The sequence below is a fragment of the Petaurus breviceps genome, unplaced genomic scaffold, assembly GCF_028583685.1.
Source record: "Petaurus breviceps papuanus isolate PSGF00001 unplaced genomic scaffold, PetGlider_PUasm1.0 216, whole genome shotgun sequence".
In the NCBI taxonomy this organism is placed as follows: domain Eukaryota; kingdom Metazoa; phylum Chordata; class Mammalia; order Diprotodontia; family Petauridae; genus Petaurus; species Petaurus breviceps.
The window spans coordinates 4,747,046-4,759,958 of NW_027185867.1; the positions used below are offsets into that span (position 1 = coordinate 4,747,046).

Genomic DNA, 12,913 nt, shown 5'->3' on the forward strand with positions numbered 1-12,913 from the left:
ATCAGGTATTATTCCTCTCTTCTAACTTCACAGGGATTTGAGGGGGCAGGGTGGGAAGTTTTTTAGAATCCTTTTTTCTTAAATTTTCATCTTTTTGTTTTTACATTATCTAAATTTTCCTCTGTATTCTTCCCCATGTTCCTTTCTCCAGGGAGCCATCCCAGTTATTTTAGAATCTTAAGAGGATTTCCTATTTTTTTTTTTTTTCCAAAATGACCGGGCAGCCTAAGATGGTATCTTGGTGTATTTTTTATCATGAGAAATCTTTGTCTGTTCTCACCATTCCAAATAGTCACATAGTTTCTAGCCTATCAGGATTAGAATTGACTTTATTTTCAGGAGCAGCAACCTAGACAGCCTTCCTTTTCTCATTCAGTATTAAGAGGGAAGTTGCATTTCATTAACTATGTTTCTCATTCTGGGTGAGTAGTTTGGTTTTTTAAACTGAAATAAGATCAGACAAGAGAACTACTGAACCTGGGAAAGGAAAAATCAAAATCATATATATTCCCATTTTCCTATTTGATTTTACTTTGATTTGTTTTTCCTGGAGTTATAATGGTGACTTTCATGAGTAATCCATTCTTAATAAGAATCATTTTTACCAAGAATTTTTTTTAGGTCATAAATGTGTGTTTGATACCATGTCCCATTCCTCCTCCCTCTAGTCAAGTTCCATTAAATTCCCCTGCTTCTTATTTTATTTTATTTTGTCTCTTTGTCTGGACTCCCCATCCACTCTTGCTTTATATGTGACAGCCAATCCAAGAGCCTTGTATCAGCCAGCCATCCTGCAGACAGCCTGAGCAGGGCCGCCCTGCTCCGATACCTCAGTGGAAACAGGTAAAAAGAATTATCCAGTGACCAGGATGTTTGTCTTCTTGCTTCTCTCTTCCCTTTTCTTCCTCCTGAACAAGAGAATGGTGAAGCCTGAAATCTTTCAATTTGTGCTTCCTTGTGAAGTAACTTAGGTTTTACAGCAACCCTGTAAATAGTTACTTGCCAGATCAGAATAGAAAAATAATGGGTAATGATAATTTCTTATTTCATTACTTGTATAATTCCTTATGGTAAATCATTTTAAAGACTTGTAGACCACTGGGTGTTTTTGAATGTCTGTTTGGTAGATAAAATACCTTTTGAGCTTTAGATAATTGTCATATTTAAGTAGATACTTTTCACTTTAAAGTCTATGAAGTATATTTCTCAAGATATGGTTAATAGAAGAGTTGTACAAAGGAAAATGCCAGATTTTTCCACCCTAGAGATAGTGACAACATGGTCCTTCATTTCAAACCAGGGAAACTGTGTACAAGCTAATACCAAGAAAACTGTCTTGTAATTTTAAAAAATTCTAACAGAGCTATTCCCTGGGCATGTTCCTAGGGTTCTGTCCATAAATTTAAATCTTCTCCTGGGAAAGACTCTGAAAGCTGAGCAGTGTTAGGCTTCTACTCTTGGAGAACTGCCATTGCTATGCAGTACAGTACAGGAAGGGGGGTGGAGAAGGGTATCTATTTAAATGTGGCAACTCTAAGAAGTGGAAAATCCACAGGTGGGGTCTGGTTGCTTTTCTGCTTGACTTTCTCCTATATCATAATTAGACATGTGTTGACTATGACCTCATTAGCTCCATTGGACTGTAAGATGGTCCCCAAATTTGTTTCATACTAAACTTTAAGAAATAAGTGAGCTCCTCACCTCTAAAATGAACCATCATTAGTTTCATTAGTTGAATTGACAAGTGAGAAAATGACTTCAATCAGCTTTAGAACAGATCTTTTTTCCTAATCCATCTTCCTAGCTTTGATTCTTCTATTTGATCCCCTATTAAAAGTAAACTATTGACTACAGAACAATCTGGGAGTGAAACCATGACTGAGAGGAGAATCCAGTGTGCTGTTTCAGTGACAGTCTCAGTATGGAGAATTCTCTGAAGAACTTTGCATTCTTCTTGTGATCTGTCCTGTCAGATTCCAGTTTTGAAGAGAAATGCTTGTAAGGGACAGAAATGAGAAGTCTGTTAAAAAGGAGAGCAGACTATTTCAGATCCCCAAGATTTTAGATGCCTCTCATAAAAAGCCTTGGAAATGAGGATATCACCATGTTTGGAGGCACTTTAAATAATGATTTTTGTGTCAGTGGGAGAAGAAACTACTGTAAATACCATCTGCTTGGGTCAGTTTCAGACAAAATTCTTTAGTTAAAGTGGTTTTTCCTTTTGAATCTGTAAGTAACTAGTGAATGGAGCTCTGAAGCTGGAGTCACAAAGTCCTGAATTCAAATCCAACTTTAGATGCTTATTAGCTGTGTAATCCTCAGCAAATCATTTAACGTCTGTCTGTCTGAGTTTCTTCATCTGTAAAATGAGGATAATGATAGCACCTGCCTCTCAGAGTTGCTGTGAGGATGAAATGAGATCACATTGCCAAATTGTTTTACAAAATTTAAAGCACTATATAAATGTTAGCTATTATTATTAGTATTAATTGATCAATAAATATTTATGAACTGTCAGTGTGTACCAGGCACTGTGCTAAATGCTAGAGATACAAAAAGAGGGAAAGGATAGTCTTGCCCTCAAGGAGCTTACAATCTATTACTGTTGTCATCATCATCATCATTATTGTTGTTGACATTATTATTATCATTATTTATTATCAGCCACAAGGAAGTGGATCATTTAGGGAGCTGCCTGATTGAACAGGAGTTGTCCAAAAGTGGCAGGTTTACTTCTTGGCTACTTTGAGCTGTTTTTGTCATTCCCGTCAGACATTTTGTGATAATCATCATGAAGCATTTGTGAGGTGTATAATTTGTTGGTGGCGCTGTGCAGAGGGCTAAGCAGAGAAAGTCATATGGGGACCATCTTGGCCACCCTGACTTTGGAAGCACACATTTAGGAAACAGCATAGAGTTTAAAAAAAAAAGTGAATTGGAGAGACTAGGTGGTGCAGTGAATAGAGCACTGGCCCTGGAGTCAGGAGGACCCGAGTTCAAATCCAGCCTCAGACACTTAACACAAAACTAGCCATGTGACCTTGGGCAAGTCACTTAACCCCAATTGCCCTACCTTCCCCCCCTGCAAAAAAATAAAACAAAATTTTTTTAAAAAGTGAATAAATACACTAAGGGATAAATAGGGCAAAGATTTGTGCAAAAAATATTTCTGCAAATCTCATCTCCAAACTAGATGGGGAAGAAACCATGAATTTTTTTTTTTAATGGTTCCTGAATCCTTAGCAAGGATCTAGGTGAAAGAAGAGCTTACTTGTTCTGGCTTTTTCCTATATGCAAGAGATTTCTTTGAGAAATGGTATTACATGGTTGCAAAGCAACATTCTTAAGAAAACTACAGCTTCTTTCTTTTGTGTGCATGTACCCACACACATGAGATGTGCTCATTAGCTAAAATTTACATACTGAAGCAGAGGATGATTTTGAGTCTTGACCTAGAATTATCATCTGAAAAAGTGTAGGATAGAGTAATAGTGTTCTAGATACTACAGGAGCTTTTTGGTACTGTGGAAATCTATCACACTCATCTCCTTCTCTTACCTCCCTGTCCCACTACCAATGTGGGATGAACAGCAGGTCATGGTGACTTATAATATGGTCTTCTCTTTCTGGGTAGCTCAGATGTCAGGGAGGAGGGAAAACATTGCTGTGTTGACTAAGTTGGCCAAAGGAACAGTTTCTCTTGGGGCCAAGCAGAAGGGAAAAATGAATAACCTTCATGTTTAAACATTGTGGCTCTTCCTGTCTACATCCTTTTGTATCTTTGCCTCAGAAATATGTCCTTTAGGCACACTCTATATGTGATGTGGATTTGTTGGGGTGGCTAGGTGGTGCAGTGAACAGAGCACTGGCCCTGGAGTCAGGAGGACTTGAGTTCAAATACGGTCTCAGACCCAACACAAAAAACTAGCCATGTGACCTTGGGCAAGTCATTTAACCCCAACTGCCCTACCTTCCCCCTCCAAAAAAGCAAAAAAAAATATTTTATATGTGATGTAGATTTGGTTTCACTTACCCTGCTGTTCAAGTCCTGAGTAAATCAGAAAATTCTTTTTTCTGGAACTTGTACTTCTCATAGACTGTTCTCTCCTCTAGAATCAGGTGATCTAAAGCAGGACAGCACCTGCTTCATGGCAGAACCCCACACAGTCATTCTCAGTATCAAAAAATCTGAGACAAAAGAAAAATAGCTTCTCAGAAAGTCACTAGAAAATGTAAATACAAAGAGGAAGCAACAAATATCTTGGAACCAGTCAAGGGTTTTTGCAGGAAATGACTAAAAAGGAGAGAATGAGGGAAAGAAGCTATGCACAGGATATCCAAGGTGTTCAGTTGGGTCAAGTGTGATTTGTTTTTACATCCTCCTTCCTATACTTCATTGTAGTCCTTTGGCAGTAATCCCAGAACTCTGTGAATATGTAGAAAGGACCACTGAAGAAGGAGGAAATGGAAAGATAGTATCCCAGATGGTTTATGAGTCTCTACTTTGCTACTGATTGTCCTTCATGTATCACTTGGCTCTTAAGATTTTTTGAGTTGTAGACCCCTCTGGTAGTCTAGTGAAGCTTATGAACCCCTTCTCAGAATAATGTTGTCAGATGCATAAAATGCATGGGATTACAAAGAAATATATTGAAACATATAGTAAATTAGTATATGCCATATTATATTGAAATATAGCTCATCAGTTTTTTAAGGTTCAAGGGATCCCCAGTTAAGAATTCCCAATCTAGGCCAGTATTCTATCCAACCAATAGTCAAACTCTTATTCTTCACCCTACCATCCCATCTTCTAATATTTTCTAAAACTGACAAGTAATAATAGCTTATATGTAGGGCTTTGCTTTACACATATTATCTCATTTCAAATGAGGTCGCATACACAAGAAAGAAAACCTTGCAAACCTACACAATATATAAATGTTAGCTATCATTATTATTATTTATTATTTTATCCTCATGGCTGATTGTCATTGAGTATTGCAGATGTCATTTCTACTTGATGAATGAGGGAAATCTGAATCAGAGAGATTAAATGACTTGGTAGGGGTCACACAGCTAGTAAGGGACAGAGCCAGGATTTAAACACAGGACTTTTGATGATGATACCAGGTACCATGCTAAGAGCTGGGCATAAGTAAGTCTTTGCCCTCAAGGAGCTTATATTCTAATGTGGGAAGAAGACAACCCATAAAGGGAAGCTAGAAAGGGGTAGGGAAGATAGTTATGTGTTAGCATGGTTTGAAAATGGCCAGGAAATGACATAGAAGCCTAGTTCCAGGATAAGGGGAAAAACCCACTTTTCAGAACTCAAAACAGTTCTAGGAGCAGAATCCAGGGTTCCAGTGGGAGGAGGATGAGGATGATGACTGGAGTGCAGATAACCTGATTCTGAAGTGTCCAAGAGGTGGCCAAATCAAGTGTTTTAGAAAGTGCCGTACTTGAGCAGCACCGTGGAAATTATTTGTTCTTATATTTGCTTTTATTTTTAACCTGGCAATCATCAATAATCGTCAACTTTTCCATGTGCAAAAGACAGAAAAACTGGATTGTATGTGAAATAGTTTGAGGGTTCTGCATAGTAAATTTATTGTTATTATATTATACATATTATTATACCATTCCTACCCTGCTTGTCTTTGTTCTATTCTGAATGCAGAGTATGTTTTAACTGAAATTTCCTCCATATTGGGTAGCCTGTGCGAGGTAGCCCTCTTAGAAATGGAAATGTAATTGGGGAAGATGAAAAGCCACCTTCTCTCTTGACTGTACCATGATTTCTTAGTGATGTAGAAAGGGCAGAGGAAGGAACCCCTCTTGGTGATTTGTCAGAGCCTTAACCTTTCCAAAACCAGCCTATATTTTCAGACCAGCTTCAATGATTTTTTCCTCTTTGTGTGTCTTGTTAATGTAAAAGCGACGGCGAAAGGAGTGTTCTCGGACATGCCCAAAAAAAGTGATTACACTTTCTTCTCCTTCCATTCCACCTTCTTCTCGGTTACACAGTCAACAGGTGATCCTTTCTGCATGCCCTCTCTTCCCTTTTTCTCTCCCCTCCCTTTTCCTTTCCCTCTCTCCTCACCTGTGCAGGTGGCTAGACTAGTGACCAAATCAGGGGTCCCTCTACTAATGAGAGCTTTACAAAACTCAAACTTCTTATCTTCATTGCTATAAACTATGTGATTCCTGATCGTTCAGACCTTGAATGATTTCTTATCCCTACAAAATTATTATCAAAATTCATATTACTTTGAAAATGAATAAAAAGGTGAATAATGTCACCAAATTGGGCCCAAAATTCCAAGCAAAGGAATGAATCTATAAAAGAAATTAATTCATTTTACATTACAGTCATGCCCCATGATGAAGTTGGGCAAACTGAGATTTTTCAATAACATCTTATATATTGTAGCCAAACCCATAAAGCTGTAAAACATAATTGTGAAACCCTGATATCCTAGATCCTGTTGCTTCTTTTCAGTTAACTGTCCTCATAACATCATTTGACCTAAAGTTATGTTTTCACAGAACTAATTAACATTAGACGGGGCATAACCTGCATATATCTTAGGTCAGGGTTGTCATTTCTTCATATTCTCTTTCTACAGTGGAATAAAACAGATACTTATTTCCAAAACTTTATGGCATTCTATTCTTGCTGAGGTCATGTTAACCCCTAGAATTGCCTGCCCTCTATTTATCCATTGAATGGTCTACATTCCCCTAACTCAGGGCAATGCAAGATCACTTCAGAGAGTGTTGTATAATGAATTTAGAATAATGAGAGCAGTAACAATTGTGCCAAGGCTATATTTCTCAGAGTAGCTTTTTAAAAAGTGGGATGGGATTTTTCTGGCCACCAGGGGGTACTTACACGTGTAGAATCCTATGAATTTTGATTTCTGAAAGAGAATACAGTGATTCTGAAGAAAGCTGTTGCTGCATCCAAAATGGCCTGTCTAAATGATATGTGGTTTTAAAACCCTTGAGTCAATTATCAGGACTACATAGGAGATAGTACACAAGTGATTTTATATTGGTCTCCTCTAAGATAATTTTAAACTAAAAACATCCCCTTTACCTCTCTTGAATAAAACTAGGAATGCCTTTCAGAATACCCACTTAATTATGCCGTTTGATTTTGATGTGGTCTGTTTGAAGGCATACACACCTGTGTATTTGGGTCTGAGAACTGAATCTTTAAAAGACCCAATGCATATATTGTGCCTTCTCCCTTTGGCATCCTGCTAAGGCCACATGCCTGTGTGCCAGGGAAGTCCACACAGAATCACTTCTTCAGCCACTACTCAATTTCAAATTCATTGTGCGGTCTTCTCAAGGCCTTTAGCCATAGAAAATTATTCCTTGCCCCAACACCAAATCTGTGTCAGTTGCTTCCTTAATGAAACTGAACCAATGATTTATTTCTCTTTAAGGTTTGCTACCCCCTTGCTTGGTTGCTAAAATTGCTAAAAAGTATTTCTACCCTATCTCCATGTATTCTTTGAATAGATTAAAGTTTTGGCCCTGTGTTCTTCTAGGGTGGGGACTATTCCCCACCCTAGAGTTTCCTCTAGACTATTTGTAGTGGTCATTTATTCTAGCCAGTTTCCAACTCACTGCCTTTCCTTTCTGATGTCTGGTTTGGAAAACTTCACTCTTCTAACCTGCCTTTTTTGTTTTTAATCCTTCTGTTTAACTTCTTTGCTCTCCTGTCACTGTGTGAAAGATGAGTTTGTTTCACCTTTGTACTAACTATAGTTTCATTTATCTACCTGACCCAAAGTTGGACACCCTGGCCATGAACACAGATTTGTCCTTGTGTGTGGGATTTACTACAGATGGGATTTAAGGTTTTTGGGGAGAGGGAGACATGGGAAGAGGGAACAGATATGTTTGAGATGAAAACAGTGAATTTTTTCCAGTCTCGTTTCTCACTGTCATTTGGTATGTCCAAATAAAGCCTTTGGCTCGTGCTTAAGTTTACACTTTGTTGCCTACAGATGTACAGGGATCTTGATGCTGACAACCGTGGCAAGCAGAGTCCCCACTCTGAAAGGGTAAAAAGCATGAACCCATCGCATGGGGTGCTGAGAACGTGTGCACACATATGGGGTGCAAAATGATGGGGAGGCACAGCGGATGGTAGAATGCCCTCTTGGTTGCTTTTTGCACTCTTGCTACTCAAACAAAAAACAGATTTCATTTGGAATTTGTTAATGAGGAAGATTCAGCACAGACCATGCTCCCAGGATAGCACAGCACTCCGACACTATGCTAATGATAATGTATATTTTTCTGCTGCTCTACAGAATCCTGATGGTTGTTGTTTCCTACCTATTTGTCTTCTCTTATGGTCATTTCTCTTATTCTCTTTAATTATCTCATAGCTATACTGAGGCACAAATGGTTAATTCCACACGTGAGCTTTTGAGAGCACATTTTAAAGTGTCATTCACTCCACCTTTTTGATAGCTATAGTACCTTGGGCAAGGGGACAGGTAGAGGTGTTGGAGAAACCAAAGCTCTTAGCATTGTTGAGAATTTTAATATCAAGGAGATGGGAAGAGAAGGAATTCTAATGATAGACCTAATAATGTAAACTGTTTGCTGGGTTACTTGAATGGTCAGTTGGAAAATCAGGACTCAAACACAGAACCTTGTCATTGGATAATTTGACTAATGAAATAATATTTAATGGACATCCTGAATGCAAGAATTACTTGTCATTGGCAGAAATTGCCATTCAGTCTTAAGTATATATGCAGGATGTAAATAATGATCACTTCCCATTGAATTTATGCAACAAAGGCTTTCTGTTCTCTCTTTGCTTTGTTTCTAGACATTATGAGAATACATTTAGGGCTGGAAATTCATTTCTCTTCAAGTGTCTATGGAAACAAACTCGTCTCATGCCTCACCCTCTTTGCCTTAAGCCTTTTCAAATCAGGAGGAGAGAAAAAGTTAGAAGTGTTTATATCAGCAGCTGTGGATAGCAACAGACAGATTGCATGATCAAGGATGAAATAAGGATTGAAAGATATCATCTTGTCCCTTCGTAGCCTACAGGCTGTGGTTCTCTTAAATCTACTTTTTTTTTTTAAGTCCTTTATAAAATCAACTTTTCTATTTAAATATCAATCCAGGCTGATATAACTTCATTGAGAAGGTAGTGCCTTATATGTAAAGGGAAACTGAGGATTCTTTTTGGTCATTTGAATTTAGTGAGTTTAGAATTTAGAGGTAAAAAGGTGAGGGGTGGGGAAAAGATACATGTTGGAGTTTTGCCCTCAGAAGATAATGAGTTGAATGCGTTTGCTTGTTTTTTATTTCTTTTTTGGAAAAGACTAATTCTTTGGCTCCATTAATGTACTGGGCTGTAGTCCAGTCATTTTGGAGGGACTTCATTTTCAGTGACTCTTTGAGCCCCGTTCATTATCTTGTTTGTGACCTTACTTTCCTTCACTGAATAACATCTTTGCCTGTTCTACCTCCTGAGGGAGGCTTATTTTTTTTCCTCTTAATTTATTTCTTTCCTTCTTGTACTGCTACTTCCTATCATGATCTCACCAAGTTTTTTTTTTTTTCTGGTGGCCTTCTGGTTGAAGCTACCCTAAATATTGAACACAGGGAATTCTAATTGCCCATGCTTCTGGAGCAAAGGACAATTAAGCATTAGGTGACTGTTGCCCAGCACTGTTCTCATCCATTCCTCTGCTAACGAAGACATAGGGAGTGATAAGGATGGGTCTCCTCGGATATGCCCTAGCAGAAAGTAGGTGATCACTTGAATATGTTGTCCAACCACAAATCTTGGACCTCTAAGAAGCCATAGCTTATCAAGGGATTGCATAAGCTTGAAAAGTTCCAGGTTTAGCTAACCACATCATTAAAATAGCAAGCCTTTTGATTGGATCTTTCTCATGTTTTTGGTAATAAATAAAGGGGTCAGTGGCTTGGGTTTTTTATCCTTGTTTTTTCTTCCAGCTTCAGCTGGCTCTTGGCAGGCATGATTAATGGATCTGATCCTCCTCTGAGGATTAGCAGAAAAGAGGAAAAACGGCAGCAGGTGTTAGCCCTTGCAGGGAAGGGGATAACTTCCCTTACTTGCATTTGGCTAATTCCTTTACTCGTGCTCTCTGTACGGCTAGTGGGAGAAGCCCACTTTGCTCAGGAGATAACCCAACTCTGGCTTATGGAGAAAGTTTTCTGAGTGCATAAATGGGCTCACTTGTAGATGCCTGTTGTTGGCTACCTCTTCCTTTCACCTCTTATTTTCTTGCCATGTGTCCCTTTCTTAGAGTGCAGCAGCCTCAAGGAAGAATGATTACATGTAGATGATTATATTTAGTTCTGGGTTCTACTTTCTAGGTGGGATAAGCTAGAGAATGTCCAGAGGAGAGCAATCAGATTGAAGAACAGCCTCTCATTTAGAATGATAGATGCCTTCAAGATAGAGTGATATGGAGGCCTTTTACATTGAAGAGTAATTTCACCTGTTCTGTGTGGCCTCTGCAGGCAGAAGTAGAAGCAGTGGTTGTAAATTGAGGAAAGGCATTTTTAAGCACAATATAGAGACAAACTTCTAACCATCATGGCTGTCCAAAAGAAGACTGAGTAGACCTTGGAACTCCTTTTCCCAAGAGGTTTTTAAGTAATGGGCTAGAAGATTACTTGTTGATGTTGTCGTCAGGATTCACATTCAAGAACAGGTTGAACTAGAGAACCTTTGACCAGCCTTTCAGCTGTGAGATTACTGGTACTGTGGACACAAAGCTGTTTTTAGGTGGTTTACTGGCCTTGCTTTCTGGCTAGATTCAAGAGTAGCAGTAACCTGAAGTAGTTTGAGTTTATTCTGGTTTCCAGATATCAAGGATGCTCCTCTCCTCCTTCTCTGTGATTTAAACATTATTCTGAGGCTGAGGGATTTAACAAGGCTAAGTCTTCTCTCAGGTCAGGCTTGAACTCTGAATTTAACACTTCCTTTGATTTTTTTTCTCCATCTTTTTTTTTTAGCAAGAAACTGAACCTTCTCGTCGATTTTTTGTTGAGCAATGGGAACTTTCCCTTAGCCTCCGTTCCTCCAACCGCCCTGCCTCACCCTCCTCTGACTCCCTCCGACAGGTAGCATGCCTGGGTTTTGGCAAAACCACTGTTGGATGTATGACCCTTGCTCACCTTGCACCAACTAATGCAATCACAAGAGATCTCTGTCCCAAGAGGAGTTGACAGAACCTCTGACTCCTGTTTATCTTCTTTTTAAGAATTAGAGAGAGGGACAGCTAGTTGGCGCAGTGAATAGAGCACCAGCCCTGGAGCCAGGAGGACCTGAGTTCAAATCTGGACTCAGACACTTAACACAAAAACTAGCCATGTGACCTTGGGCAAGTCACTTAACCCCAATTGCCCTCCCCAAAAAAAAGAATTAGAGACAGAAGTGTGTGTGTGTATGTTTGTGTGTGTGATGTATAAATGAATGAAAGAAGCTTCTAACTTTGGCATACTCTGGTTATTCTGTAGTTAATATAAGTCATATACTGATGAAGTAAATTTTTTTTTTTTTAAAGCAATCGGGGTTAAGTAACTTGCTCAAGGTTACACGGCCAGGTGTTTCTGGCTGGGTGCTAAGTGTCTGAGCCCGGGATTCGATCTCCAGGTCTTTTCAACACTGGAGCCAGTGCTCTTACTCGCTGTGCTACCTGGCCGCCCCGATGAAGTAAATTTCAAGTGATTATCTTTCATTGCCTTAGAATTGTTTTGGCAAATACTTATCAGATAACCAGATCAGCTAAAGGATTGGGAAATTTTTCCTAAAAGAGAAATATATGTGGTAATATTTATTGTAATAATTTGAAGCATAGTGAATGGTGTATATATAGGTATGTATGTTTATGGTTGTACATGTTTGGTTGCATCTGATTTTGGTCCATAAGGAATCAGTCCTGCCATTTGGCGTACTAGAACTCATCAGGTTTTAAGATGGTTTATAGGAAAAATAGGTCTTTTTGTTTGTTTGTTTACTGCTTCTTATTTGTACCAAATACTGTGTGTGTGTGTGTGTGCACAATATTAAATATTACTAGGTTTTAACAGTTCCATAACAACAAAGTGAAGAAGACTGGTAAATAGAATTCGAGTTTCTACCACTTCCCCAGAAATTCTTGCCATTGTAAACACATTGCTACTACTGAAATGAATTCAACTGAAATACAAGGAAAGTCCTGGACCCTAATCACTTGAAGGGGCTACTGGTCAGGATGTTAGTGCTGTGGCCACACCTGGAAGAACTTAAATCTTTGAGGAAAGCTTCCTTAATTTCCTAGTCCAATGTTTTTGATCCATGCTTGATATTGTATACTGTGGAATGAAAGATAATATGATTACCTATTACCTCTATTTTTATTATTTTACTACTTTGTCACCCCTATCTGTTCTTTGTCCTTTCTAGGCCTAAGTTTTTCCATCGTCTCTGATTTTAAAAACTTTGGATTTGGTAGCCATTCATTTTTCATTACTTCTAATAGGAACAATGTTGTGAAGATAGAGAAATCATTAGTGGATTAATGGCACCAGTCCTTTGAAATATACTCTTGTGTTAAGATTGAAGATTGCCATGATTTCCCCAACTAAATCATGGATAATTACTTTCTTATCTCTATCTGTTTGTACTCTGGCATTCATATCTTTATAGCTCTTTCCCCAGAATAAGCACTTCCCTTGTTTACTCTTAGCTCCTTCAGGTCCTCATATCAAACTACACACTCCACTTCAAAAAGTTGTTAAACTAAGAGTAGCCTTAGCATGACAGCTGCTTCTGGATGACTCTTGGAGTCAAGACCTCCAACGTTTAGAATACACACAACTGATTAGAGCTCTCTGCTTTTAAGTGAGGTGT

General features: G+C 38.6%; 1 protein-coding gene across 1 annotated transcript in view; it reads left to right on the forward strand.

Moving 5' to 3' along the window:
• The window catches only part of MICAL3 (microtubule associated monooxygenase, calponin and LIM domain containing 3), a 246,450-nt gene that overhangs the window by 114,093 nt on the left and 119,444 nt on the right, over positions 1-12,913 (forward strand). The window contains exons 18-21 of the mRNA XM_069094298.1: positions 760-843; positions 5,936-6,031; positions 8,022-8,078; positions 11,035-11,142. Coding sequence (XP_068950399.1) covers positions 760-843; positions 5,936-6,031; positions 8,022-8,078; positions 11,035-11,142 — 345 coding nt within the window. The remainder of the gene's footprint in view (positions 1-759; positions 844-5,935; positions 6,032-8,021; positions 8,079-11,034; positions 11,143-12,913) is intronic.